Genomic DNA, 13,386 nt, shown 5'->3' with positions numbered 1-13,386 from the left:
TTTTCAATCATAGCACGAAATTGGGAAGGAAAATGTAAAACATGCGAATTATATGAATAAGTGTGAGAATAATAGATAAAATCCACTCAATTCAATACAAAATAAATCGTAAAATAGCGGTTTATCACACCACAGGTGCCAACTATTCCTAAACTCCCAGTATCAACAGCTCAAAGTCACTCAAGTTTAATCTCAACACCAACACCAGAACCTTCACCCTCAACACCTCATTCAAGTCCAACCACAACGAATAACCCCTCAAGAGTCCTTTCTCATCAAATAAGAGACAATCTTCTTCAAACATCATCACAACAATTCTTGAGTACTCAACAAGTAACAATGCCAACTTCAATTCAACAACAGCCTCAATCAGCTCAACAAGTAACAATGCCAGCTTCAATTCAACAATAGCCTTAATCAGCCAGCAACACTCAAAGGCCAGTAGCAGTGTCCTCAATTCCAACACCAGTTCCAATTAATGACATAGAGATTGTACTTCTAATCTCTGAACCACCTCGCACAATAGTTACAAATGTGCATCCTATGACAACCAGAAGTACGGCAGGGATAGTAAAGCCTAAGGCATTTCAGGCAAGCCTAGAACCAAGGAGTGTGAAACAGGCCCTCAACATGCCTGAATGGAAAGTAGCTATGGACTTGGAGTATGATGCCTGGATGAAAAACAACACATGGGAGCTAGTGAAGCTGCCTCCAAACAGAAGTGCGATAAGGAGTAGATGGGTGTTCAGAGCCAAGTACAACTCAGATGGGCCTTTTCAAAAATACAAGACAAGGCTAGTTGCTCAAGGTTATGCACAAAGACCAGGATTCGACTTCACAGAAACCTATAGCCCTGTAGTAAAACCCACCTCCATAAGGATAATACTGTCTATTGCCTTGGCAAACTCATGGCTAATAAGGCAACTTGATGTCAACAATGCCTTCCTTTATGGTGACCTGATGGAGGAAGTGTATATGAAGCAGCCTCAAGGGTTCGAACAGGGAGATTCATCACTAGTTTGAAAATTAACAAAGGCTCTCTATGACCTAAAACAAGCACCAAGGGAATGGCATTACAAGCTGGCTAATGGTCTAAGTGACATTGATTTCAAGCCCACAAAATCTGATGTGTCAGTTTTTCAAAGTGATCTTAATGGAACAAAAACGTTTGTGCTGGTTTATGTAGATGACATAATAGTCACTGGTGAGTCTGAAGATACAATAAAGCAAGTCATCGAGCAGTTGAATGCAAAATTCGCTCTAAAGGACATGGGAAGCCTACACTACTTTCTTGGAATTCAAGTGACAAATACAAGCAATGGTGGTTTGATTCTCACCCAGCAAAAATACATAAAGGAACTTATGAAGAAGGCCAACATGGTGGGCTGCACCTCGTGCCACACTCCCCTGCCATCTACAGTCAAACTATCAGCTTGTGGTAGTGCCAAATTTCATGACTCTGCACTTTACATGTCCATAATTGGCAGCCTTCAGTACCTTACTGTGACAAGACCTGAAATATCATATAGTGTACACAAGCTAGCACAATTTATTCAATCCCCACTGAAGTCTCACTGGAAAATGATAAAAAGGGTGCTTAGGTACTTGAATGGAACTTTTAACCATGGGCTGCATCTAAAGAAGGAAGGCTCGATGACGATCACTGCCTATAGTGATTCAGATTGGGCTGAGGATCCTGATGACAGAAAATCCACCAGTGGCTACTGCATCTTCCTAGGATCAAATCTGGTGTCCTGGGGTTCGAGGAAGCAAACTGCAGTGGCAAAGTCTAGTACTGAGACAGAATATAGAAGCGTCGCAGACCTTGTTGTTGAGCTGATTTGGGTGAAGAACCTACTTTTTGAGCTCTAATTTCCACCAAAAGAGCCTCCCTGCTCTACTGCGACAACTAAAGTGCAGTGTTGCTGGCTGCAAATCCCATCTTACATTCCAAATCTAAGCACTTTGAGATTAATCTTAACTTTGTGAGAGATCATGTTAACAACAGGGACAAAGCAGTAAGTCACATTCGAGGATCAGTGCAAGTGGCTGACATCCTAACTAAATCTATCCCTTCAAAGGCTTTTCTGCACTTTAGGGATCGGTTAAGTATTGTTGAAGCTACAGCCGTGTCCCAGAAACAAGATACAGTTGCTGTGAAAAACAAGGAAGAAGAAAACTAGAGATGATGATGAGTGTATTAAGCATTGTGATCAAGTCAGTTGAGAAGCATGTGCACTGCTGTGAAGTCAATTCAGTTAGAATCAGTTACAAGCTTCAGCTGCAAGTTTCAGTTAGTTAGTTACTAGCTTCCAGAAGCTTCAGTTAGTTATCAATTTAGCTGTGTTATCTCTCAGCTATAAATAGCTAAAGTCTACTTGTAATTTACACTTTTCTTATTCACTTTCACTCTGCTCAATAACAGAACTCTTAATTCTTCTCTCAAATCTCATTCTCATCCCTTCTCTCGATCTTCATCATGCTTCTCTACTAAGCTCAGTTATGTTCTTCATCTTCTGTGTGCCTAAGGCACTGATACCTTCAAATACAACTTAATTTGACTTCGCTAATGAAAACAGAGTTGTTGCTTTACTTTCCATTCCGATCCGATTTTGTTGATTCTCTCCAGATTCGGCGCTACTACTTCTATCCCTTTTGGCCGAATTTAAATAGATGCATTGGCCACCCAGAAGCATTTTTCATTTGTGCAAAAAAATTGATTGTGAAGTAGCATACTACTTAATTCAACAATTAGCCTAATTTTATGGATACTAGATGGTGCATCATTCCTTATATTATCATTTTATATATAGTTAGTTACATTCTGGTTGAGCACCAATCAGAACCTTGTTACTGAGTATGAAACTATATCACATTGCACACTGCACATAAAAGAAAATCATAGGTATATATATTGCATCACCATATTTCCATGCAGTGGTGGAGCTTAGTTCAGACAAGGGGTGGCCATGGCCCCCCAAATTTTTTATAAAAAATTTAGTAGTACTTTTTCAAAAGATAAAAAATAGTTCAATTGACTTAAATACTTTATGACTTAAAGTATCTAATAAGTTCAATAAACAACATCCTCTCTATCTTTAGGTTTAAATATAAAAAATTAGATATCTTTTATTTATTTAATTTAATTTTTTATATAATAAAAAATAATAAAATATTCAATAAGTATTAATATTATTGTATTTGTATAAATTGATAAAAAAATTCAATAAATATTATAAATTTTAATATTTGTCCTTCTAACTTTTTCTTTATATATTTTACAGGATATATATTCAAATTTTTATATAAAATAATAATGAAAAATCAAAGAATTGATACATTTTTTAAGAGGAAGGCTAATATTTAAGAAGGAGAACATATAACTTTTACAATATCAACACATGTAGATAGTTCTTCTACTTTAATGAATTACGAAGAAAGTGAGATATAACCTTCAAAAGTTCAAAAAGTTATATCTGATGACTTTAACTTTAACTTTTTGGAACGAGATCTTAAAAAAGGGCTTTAAATTTGGCAGTATCACCCAAACCAGAGAGATGAGATTAGACGAACTTATCTTAAACGAGATCCATATAAAAAAATATTTTGACAATTATTTTCTATTTGGCCCCCCCAAAATTTTGTTTCAAGTTCCGCCACTGTTTCCATGCAAACTAATCATGTGTCTGATGATGAGAAGCCTGAAGAAGTCCATCGCGAATCTGCGTAGCTACATCTCGAACCGCGCCAGGTCCGTGTGGAATGAACACAGCAGAGGACTTGGAGGCAGCACCAATTTCTTTCATGGTGTCAAAATATTGAGTGACAAGGACCATATCCATGACATCTTTTGCAGTTGTCCCCGGTACATTAACTGAGAATCCAAGAACACTGTCTCTCAAACCATCCACAATGGCTTGGCGTTGGCGCGCAATACCCAGCCCGGAGAGGTATTTAGACTCTGCCTCGCCCTCGGCTCGCTTAATTTGCAAGATCTTCTCTGCCTCGGCTTTCTCAGTCGCGGCCACCCTCAATCTTGCAGCTGATCAAAGACAGAATAAACAAGCATATAGTATTAGGCATAGACAGAAACTTTATATGACAAAAAAACATGCTGTAAGAAAACTCACTATCTTATATAAAATAAAATAAGAATTGAAAAACAAAAAGCTATACCAGCATTGATTTCATTCATAGCTCTCTTCACATGCTCATCTGGCTCTATATCAACAATCAATGTTTGAACAATTTCATATCCATAAGCTGACATAGCCTGTTATAGCCATGAAATCATCAGATTCATATTCGCATTAGTCCATACTTTACAATATCACTAAAATACTAATTAAATAAAATCATGAAACCTTCTCAAGTCCTTGTTCCACAGCTCTGGCAATATCATTTTTCTGCTCAAAAGTATCATCTAAGTTGAGTTTTGGAACACTCGCCCTAATCACTGCAATCAAAATAGCAATGTCACAATATCACAATAGATGATAGTTTATCTTCTTAACCACAATGTGCTTCTTAGTGTATAGTAGTGTTATGATTTATACCATCAAAAACATAGGCTTGAATTTGGCTCTTGGTATTGCTAAGTTTGTAAAAAGCATCACTGGCTTTGTCTGCGAGGGCTCGATATTGAATAGAAGCAACAACATTGACAAATACATTATCCTGTAGCAAAAACAAAACAAAAAGGCCAAAACCAATCAAGTGTAATTCAATAGAAATTTATACAGAACAACATGTTATTATGCATAGAATTATATCATTCAAAAAAGTAGATTGACAATTTCTCAAATTGATTTCTTTTTGTTAAGAAAATTTAACAAAAACACTTTTATTAACTACAAAATATTGTGGTTAATAAAAAATATTGTAAAAATGTTAAAAGTATGACCTTTTTAATTTTGCAATATAATTTAGTTACAACCAAAGTATGAAACAAGAGCAAAACCTTTGTCTTAGTCTCACAGCGAACATCCAACTGCTGCAGGCGGAGAGAGAGATGACCGGCAAGCCGGTCTCCGGTCACCCATGGTATGCAATGGCACCCTGGCTCGAGAACTTCTTCAAACTTTCCAAATCTTTCTTTTATAACCACCGTTGATTGTTCAACTACCACACAACAGAAAAGATTTCCCATTTGCTCTTAACTGTAACAATTCAAAAATCCTATCATTTCTAGGATCATGTTGCCTACTCCTATTAGCTTAAAAATAATTATTCATGTTGCCTCCTCTGATGAGGTTATGCTTTTGGAATGAATGATTTTATGAAATAATATTAAAATTCTATGTCCGAAGAATTAAGAGTTCAATTTTTGGTGAACCCAAAAATGTAAAAAATAGCATAAGAACAATTAAAAAGAGAAAAAAAAGCCGCAAAAATCAAGCAAACCGTGTTAGAGTCATGTTGCCTACAAAATCCCAACCAAATAAATGTTCATCATGGTAATAAAATAAAATCCCTACAAAAACCCCTTTTGTTTCAGTTGGTGTATTCATGCACTAGAAGTGAGGTACATTTATCAAGGAATAATTGACTGGACCATTCAACAAAACAGAAGGGAACATGAATAAACTTTGAGAGTTTAATCCAAAGATCACCAAAATCAGATAGGAATTAGTTGAAAGAAATAAAGAAAAAGTTTGAACAAAACAATAAATAAAATGAACTGTTATGCAGGAAAGAAAACAAAATGGCAAATCAAAGTTCACCTTCCGACAAGGATTCCCAAATATTTAACAAGTTATGAAACCATTAGCAATCTCATATAATCATTGCATCTTAACTCTCGAGTTATCTGCACTAGTGAGATTATGTTGATCCAAAACTGTACATAAGAATTTAACAGACAAACATAATTAATGACTCAAGATTCATCAAAACAATACCTCAAAACTATAGATAGGCTTTGAAAAGCTGATTTGATGAAAGAACTGAGAAGGCTCTTTCTCTTTGCTAACTACTTAATTGGGATTTGGGAAAGAGAGAATTTCATGTACAGTTAACTTAAATTACAAGCTAATCGACAATTACATTACATCCTAATCCTATTCTTGATATTCATGTTCATTAACTATGGCAAAATTTGTTTTCTAACCATATATTATTCTAATGGAATGCATATAAAAAACAAATTAGTAGCACTGTCTATGAATAAAATTTTATAGCTAACTAAAATGACAAACAAATCCAGCTAAGTTAGCTATCATGTTGTCACAACAACCTAGAAAAGTATAGGCACTTGGACATGAAAACTTCAAAGGGATAGAGGTATATGACAGTTGTGATTGTTTAAATAATCTGCCGAATAATTGAACCTATGTACTGATTATTAGAGGCAATTGAAGCTAAATGACAAAGGTGGCAAAGCATAATTAAATTGTTAAGATTCGCCCAAAATCAGATAAAGCATCTTTTCACTGCAAACAAACAGTGCAGCGCATAGTGAAATTGAGCTACAATGCAAGGTAGCTATGAGTTATTTACTAGGGTTTTTTTAAACAAAAAAAAAATCCGTGATCTTTAATCTCTCACTCTAAAAGAAAAAAAAATATATAGTTTTGTATTGGATAAACTAGTTTACTTTGCCTAATATGGTTGAGGATTACGTTTATTGTCTTTGGCGGAACCATAATTATTAAATTCGGATTGGACCAGATTGTTTAACCGGAAAACAATGGCTCGGTTTAATATTTTGATAATTGAAACAAGTGAACTGGTCAACTTCAATAAAATCAGTGTGAATCGTCTCTGAATCAGAATAATCAAACCACACACTGATATTAGCATTATAAATTAATGAAAGCTAAAAATATAAGTTAATTTTTTTAAAAAAAAAAGTTAAAATTAATTTAAAAAATTTGAACTTTTAGTGTTAGAAATTTAGAATTCTATTTCCAACACTAGCTAGTAAATTTGTAGTTGGATTGGATAATATTTCTCAAATGGCCACAAGCTAAGATAAGGTATAATAATATTAGTTACAAGCAAGGTATAATACCAAACCATCAATTATATTGTTCCATGCAAACACCTCTCAACTCTCTCAAATCTCTTGCCCTTATTATTCAACATTCCATGGAAGCTAGTAAGGATTCACACCTAATACATAAATAACTAGTCTCGAAAAATTTCTTTAAACATGTTAAATTTATCATATTACTTTCTAGACACGTTCACATAAAAACTGATGAATCCATGAATAGCAAATGCATCGTAAATAAAGCTAATCATGAAACTCATTATTATTGTAAATAACCGTGTCTAAAGTTGATATGATGAAGTTGAAGAAGCTACAAGAAATCAAAGCACTGATCTAGGTGGTGGTATTATTATCATATTTGTGTATTTGTAGGAAGAAGCCCAGAATAGATAATGAAGAAAGTTGATTCCACTAAGAGCACAGAGAAACCAGTAAAACCTCTCAAGATGATAGTGATTCAAGTTGGAACCCAACAACCATGGCGTGTGTCCAACCACACTTGTGACCTTGTTAATGAGCGAAACAAGAACAGTGCTGGAGTAATAACCCATGGCAAGAGAAGCCCAAGAAAGCGCGGTTGCAAGAGACCTCATGCTCCATGGCGCTTCAGTGAAGAAGAACTCCATCATCCCAGCAAGAGTGAAAAGATCAGCAGAGCCAAGAAACAAGTACTGTAACGCCACCCACAAGAACGTTATGGGAAGAGGCTCCGTTGAATCCGTTAGACCATGAATCAACGCCGTTTTCTTTCTCTTTGTTTCGACTAACGCGGCAACTGCCATGGCCACTATGGAAAGAACCAACCCTGTTCCAATTCTTTGTAAATGCGTGATTCCAGTTTCGGTTCTGGTTATTTTTCTTGCGAATGGGAGGATGGCGTGGTCGTACATGGGGGCAAGAACCATGATGAAGAGAACTGGGAATACAGGGAGAGAAGCTGGTGGGACCTTGAAGGAACCAAGATTTGTGTCCATGGTGGATGATTGTTGGATTGAGAAGGTGGAAAGTTGAGCTAGGCAACAGTTTAGCATTATGGTTGACATGAAAATGGGGAGGATTCTTAGGACTACTTTGACTTCTTCAACTTCCTTCACTCTGCATTGGAGCATTGGGTGGCATGGTTGTGATGTCACTGCTCTGTTCAGGAATTTGAGGCTTTCGGATAACGGGCTTTGATGATGATATTGATGAGCTTCCTTGACATTGTTGTTGGTTTCCTCTGTTTCAAGTATTTCAGATGGGCTTGTGGACATGCTCATGTTCATTATAGCATTGCTTGAGTTCTTCCCTGCTTTGCACCACTTGTCGCAAATTGCTGCTGCAATTACCTGATTGTGTTTCATTTTAGTTTATTCAGTGAACTTTATTTATATACATAGAAAAAGTATAGGCAGATAATAAAAATATTAAATAACATGAATAATGAATATATTGAATATTTATTTTGTGTGCGGATAGTTAATATTAAGATTTAGGTGGATAATTTTAAAGTCCAGTATGTTTCGATTTAATTGGTAGTTGTTCATGTTATTTAAGAAAGTTATTGGTTATTTATCATTATCCATATATATATATATATATATATGGTAGGTTGTTTTAGTTTTTTCCGAATCAATTATTATTTAATTATTATCAACCATCCTACCAACTAAAAATTAATCGTGAAATTAACAATTCACACATAATACGTACTAAAAAACAATTTATATTATTAAAAATGTATAAAACAAATATATTAGAAATGTGTGAAACAAATATTATTCACATAATATTTTTATTATTATATTTTATCTCATATATATGAAATTAACTAATTCAAATGTCAAATATTAAAATTATCACGTGTACATAAAATATTAATCATTAAATTAGTCATATATATTTTATTAATTTATTGTGCAATGGTTGCAGTTTAATGATATGACATGAAATGTAATATTCGGTCAATGTCATCTCAAACTTACATTAGCAAAACAATAACGATACACGTAAATTTTTTCAAAGACTATTATAGTGATATAATTGTAAGAAGTAAATTAATATTATTGGAAATATAAATGGTTAGAGTATATAAACCTTGAGCATGGTTGTGATGGGGCTTCCAACAGGAACCTTGTTCCTGTACTTGTGAGAACCAAGAAGAAAAAGTGGAATAGAGATCAATATTGATGCAGTTGAGACACCCAAACCCCATTGCCAACCCTTGTTGTCTTCAATCCAAACCACAACAGTGACTGCAATCAAAGCACCACATGAGAGGCTAAACACATAGTAATTAAAGAATGAAGACCTCTGCTTCCTTCCCTCTGCTGTGCTCTCGTCAAACTGCTCTGCACCGTGCGGAGGAAGCGATCCTTTGATGCCGCCGACGCCGAGCGCCACCAGATACAGCCCTGCAAATAGCATAGCTGCATCTCCACCACCGTCAACTTTCTCGCATGCACCACTGTTGGTGGTTCCCATGATGCAGCCTGGTGGTTTCAGTGCTGGTATATGAGCTTGTATTGTTAGAATTAGTAGACCCTGTTTCCATGCATGCATTCATTAATCATGTATAACTATTGATGTTTAAATCAAGATTTGATGAACTCAAACGAAAATTATGTGATCGATCTTGATTTGATTAATCCATGGTTCTTGGTTAAGTTTAGGGTTTTGCTAATTATAATGAAGAGGCTAACATAATTTAAAAATTGATTCAATTGGAATTTTGTTCTACATTCTCTTATATCGAGTTGACTATTTTTTTATCATTGAATATAGTGTGAAACCAAAATTAATTAAATCCCATTCTCTATCTTGTAATTGAAAAATAAAAGTTTAATACATAAATATAAAAGAGCAAAAATAACGAGAATATTAGATGACTAATATTTTTTTAATTTTTGCTTGAATCAATACTAATGGATTCTCTATGTTTTTCACTAAAAACTATTGATTCTCTAATATTTTCTAAAATTAATATCAAAATATTTATCAATTTTGCACATAAAAATGGGGACACTAGCTGGGTTATGTCAAGCTTGAGCATAATGTAACCAAGTGTGGGGCTCGGAACTTTCATATGTGTGTATATTGTGGTATGTGTAATTTATCATGATTCTTTTGTCTTTCATTAATTTTGTTCTTCAATTTTACTTATATCTTGGTTCACATTTGTATATATATTATGTGTCTGATCACGTTATCTTTTAAGTTAAAAACTAATTTATCATAAATTTGAGTTTTGTTTAAAAATTTATTACTGATTAATGAATTATTACATAAATTTAATGAAATTTGAACTCCCAAATAATACAATAAAGGTAAGTATTTAAATAAAAAAAAGAAAAAGAGAAAAAACCCATATATATCATTTATTTCTCTCTCTTTCTCTTTTTCTATATCTTTTCACACTCTCACTGTGTATGTGAGCAACTAACTTATCTTAATAGTGAGCTAGCTAGGTTGAGTACTTTTGAAGCAGGGCAACATACATCAAGGTGGGGCTAGGCACCTTACTATGTGGAACCTATCAAAATGGGGACTACATATGGTTATCACGTGCTTTAATATATTTAATTGGTTGAATCATTAATCTAGAATTGACCTTCTAGATAGGGTGGCAAGCGGGAAAGTCCACCCCACCCTGTCTTGCCAGAAGCCTGCCGTTTGGTGGGCTGGCTCGTTCCGCCCCGCCTAATGAGGCGGTTCTAGAATCTCGTCCCATTCTATTCCGTCTCGCTTAATTGTGGGTTGGCGAGCTGGCGGGCTAAGTCCGTCAAAGCTCTTCTTTTTTTTTTTTTACTATTAACTACTAAATAATATATATAATTTCACAACTATATTAATAAATTTATAATTTTAATGGCATAAAAAATTATATTTTTATATTCACAAACATTAAAGTCTTTGTAATTATAAATATCTAATAAATATAATTATAAACCAAGTTTTCATCCAAAACATAAGTATAAATATTCTCTCCAAAGTAAAATAAACATAATCTAAAACATAATTATAAATATTGTCTCCAAAGTAACATAAACATAATCCAAAACACTCAATTTTTATCTTCATACTCTTGTAAGTTAGGTTCGGGGAAGTTACGTTTTGGCCAAAAAATTACAAAAATACCCCTTCACTAAAAAAAACCTTAGCCCTGCGGAGAAGCCCACCCTGCCCCCACCAAAGCCCGCGGTTTAAGCGGTGCGGGTTAGGCGGACTTTTGCTATTTGGCGGTCCCGATTTTTCAGCCCGACCCGCCTTTTTTAGCGGGTTACACGGACCAACCCGACGAATTTAGGCCCGTTTACCACCCCTACTTCTAGATATTTCATAGCTGATTCTTCCTATATTCCTTTTTTAATTGGTTAATTTCGTTTATTAGGAAACTTATTGATCTTATTTTTAGAATATTTTAAGTCACTATTTGATATTTATTATACAACTATTATTATTTACTTTCTTTATTTATTTTCTTTTTCATTCTGAGTATAATGAACTTCAAAATAAATACTAATCTATCTAAAAGCATGATCTGTTGGGTGGTAATTAAACACCAAGTATGTGTATGTGTTTATTTTATTAGTTTAATTATTTTATTAGTTTTTATAATTTTATTAAATTTATAATATAATTTTTATATATTTTTAATTAAATTTTTATATTATTTTTAATTTTATAATTAGATTATTATTAGTATAAAAGATATTAGAATTAACATAATACTTTTCTATAAATTAAAAGTATTTACAATTAAAAATCTAACTAATTATATCTTTAACTACATATTTTTTAAAAATAATATTTCATTAATTTTAATATTTTCGACTCAAAAATGATATAATTACAAAATTAAAAGTAATGTAAAGATCTAATTAAAAGAAAAAAAATATAAAGATCAAATTATAGAAATTAACAGAATAATTTTTCATTCTATATATAATTAATAGTATTTCAAAAATATTAAGAGCTAATATTTTTACTAAAAAGAAATAGCTAATAATGTCTTAAATATAAAATAAATAAAAAATTGGTTACCTAGTATTTTTTTTAATAAAATAAGTATCACTAATTATATATATTAGATTCATCATTTATTTTCTAAAAACATTATTATAAATAGAAAATAAAATTCTATTCGTATTATAACTATATATGTTTTATAGTTTAAGCTAATTGACCAATAACAAATAGTCTTAGATGAGTTATTATGGTATGACAGAAACTTATTTAACCCTGCTTTTACTTTGTCAATGATTATGTATGCATATGATATTCAAGCACCTAGTAATAACGGAAATAATCTTGAAGCATTTTCCTACAAAATCAACAATATTACTGGCCAACATAATTAAACACTACTAATACTTGAGGGAATAAGAGAAGAAGGTTATATAACTATTATATTAGTTGTAATAAGAATTAATTACCACGAATTCTATAGCAGCACTTATGAGATATATGGAATAAGTGGTGAAAAAAGCATCTGCAAGGAATCCACCAAGAATAGCAAGAAGAAAAGCTGTTCCCATGAAGTTTGTGACAATGTTGGCAGAGCTGGATGGTGAAAAGTGCATGAATTTGGACACGTACATAACAAGATTACTTGCATTTGCAATATATGCTAGGTTCTCCAATACCTCCACCGCTGTAATTTAATTAATTTCTCATGTATAAAGTATTTAATAATTTTGTTAGAAAGACGATATATATTATGACGTCAGCAAAAGTAACTAACCTAAAACGAAGGAAGCTGCAAGCATTCCACCATGAACTCCTCTTATGGCAGGTCTGTTCCTCCAATCTATGTACCCTTCCCATACCTGCATCTGTGCTTCATCCTAAACAGTTTACAATATATATATATATATATATGGTGTTAATTATTATAATAAGAACTAAGATATAAGAGTAAAGGATCGATCAGCGAAGGTTTTGAAGTGTGTTACCATGGCTAATATATCCAGTGAGTTTATCTTAATTAATGTTTATGAAGCTAATAATAAGGAAAAAAGATATAAAGTGGTGGCATGCACAATTATAATACTGCTACTTCTAGTACTAGTTCTTGATATATATTCTTCAAGAATGTGCTTTAATTTATTTCTGTTATATCTTGGAAGTGTGGTGAACAGATCTTGCATTTATAGCTGTGGCAAATGGAATTTATTACAGAAAGATCCATGGAAAGATCTAGATTCTAGACTTCATGAAAGCAACCTTTCTGATCTTTTCACCCTTACGTTGTGTGTTTGTTGGTGATCTTGACACTTTTCTACTGTGTCTCAACCTCTACTGTACTCTAATCTTGGTTTTCATATTGGTCTGATCTAGAGAGAAAAAGTAACACGCATGAAAAAGAAAAATATTAATGGGTTATCAAAATTTTTTTTTTATTAATTAGTTAT

General features: G+C 33.2%; 3 protein-coding genes across 5 annotated transcripts; 1 reads left to right on the top strand and 2 right to left on the bottom strand.

Moving 5' to 3' along the window:
- Positions 1 to 543: 543 nt before the first annotated feature.
- On the top strand, positions 544 to 1,872 carry LOC112721697 (uncharacterized mitochondrial protein AtMg00810-like). The gene is made up of 2 exons (XM_025772735.1): positions 544 to 1,017; positions 1,114 to 1,872. Exons 1-2 carry the CDS (start codon positions 544 to 546, stop codon positions 1,870 to 1,872), a joined length of 1,233 nt encoding a protein of 410 aa, XP_025628520.1.
- Positions 1,873 to 3,362: 1,490 nt separating this feature from the next.
- On the bottom strand, positions 3,363 to 6,289 carry LOC112722454 (hypersensitive-induced reaction 1 protein). Of its 3 annotated transcripts, none has more exons than XM_025773476.3 (6): positions 6,236 to 6,289; positions 4,961 to 5,159; positions 4,557 to 4,677; positions 4,365 to 4,456; positions 4,177 to 4,273; positions 3,363 to 4,042 (listed from the first exon to the last, which is right to left on the bottom strand). In XM_025773476.3, exons 2-6 carry the CDS (start codon positions 5,147 to 5,149, stop codon positions 3,675 to 3,677), a joined length of 867 nt encoding a protein of 288 aa, XP_025629261.1. In that variant the 5' UTR covers positions 5,150 to 5,159; positions 6,236 to 6,289; the 3' UTR covers positions 3,363 to 3,674. The 3 variants fall into 3 exon arrangements, with proteins under 3 accessions (XP_025629261.1, XP_025629259.1, XP_025629260.1); XM_025773474.3 differs by lacking the exon at positions 6,236 to 6,289 and adding an exon at positions 5,901 to 6,193; XM_025773475.2 differs by lacking the exon at positions 6,236 to 6,289 and adding an exon at positions 5,724 to 5,880.
- Positions 6,290 to 7,006: 717 nt separating this feature from the next.
- Positions 7,007 to 13,096, bottom strand: LOC112722453 (protein NRT1/ PTR FAMILY 4.6). Its single transcript, XM_025773472.3, has 5 exons — positions 12,928 to 13,096; positions 12,717 to 12,819; positions 12,409 to 12,626; positions 9,071 to 9,517; positions 7,007 to 8,322 (listed from the first exon to the last, which is right to left on the bottom strand). Exons 1-5 carry the CDS (start codon positions 12,928 to 12,930, stop codon positions 7,315 to 7,317), a joined length of 1,779 nt encoding a protein of 592 aa, XP_025629257.1. The 5' UTR covers positions 12,931 to 13,096; the 3' UTR covers positions 7,007 to 7,314.
- Between the last annotated feature and the right edge of the window lie 290 nt (positions 13,097 to 13,386).

The sequence above is a fragment of the Arachis hypogaea genome, chromosome 11 (genome assembly GCF_003086295.3).
Source record: "Arachis hypogaea cultivar Tifrunner chromosome 11, arahy.Tifrunner.gnm2.J5K5, whole genome shotgun sequence".
Taxonomy (NCBI): Eukaryota; Viridiplantae; Streptophyta; class Magnoliopsida; order Fabales; family Fabaceae; genus Arachis; species Arachis hypogaea.
This window is presented reverse-complemented; position numbering and strand designations above follow the sequence as displayed.

Coding starts and splice junctions, on each gene's coding strand:
- LOC112721697 (XM_025772735.1), top strand. CDS start 544: ATGACAACCAGAAGTACGGCAGGGATAGTAAAGCCTAAGGCATTTCAG. Junction 1,018..1,113: donor AACAGGGAGATTCATCACTA/GTTTGAAAATTA, acceptor ATTGATTTCAAG/CCCACAAAATCTGATGTGTC.
- LOC112722454 (XM_025773476.3), bottom strand. CDS start 5,149: ATGGGAAATCTTTTCTGTTGTGTGGTAGTTGAACAATCAACGGTGGTT. Junction 4,457..4,556: donor TCAAGCCTATGTTTTTGATG/GTATAAATCATA, acceptor TTTTGATTGCAG/TGATTAGGGCGAGTGTTCCA. Junction 4,274..4,364: donor TGGAACAAGGACTTGAGAAG/GTTTCATGATTT, acceptor TGGCTATAACAG/GCTATGTCAGCTTATGGATA.
- LOC112722453 (XM_025773472.3), bottom strand. Junction 9,518..12,408: donor GTGCTGCTATAGAATTCGTG/GTAATTAATTCT, acceptor GCATGGAAACAG/GGTCTACTAATTCTAACAAT. Junction 8,323..9,070: donor CCATCACAACCATGCTCAAG/GTTTATATACTC, acceptor AAACACAATCAG/GTAATTGCAGCAGCAATTTG.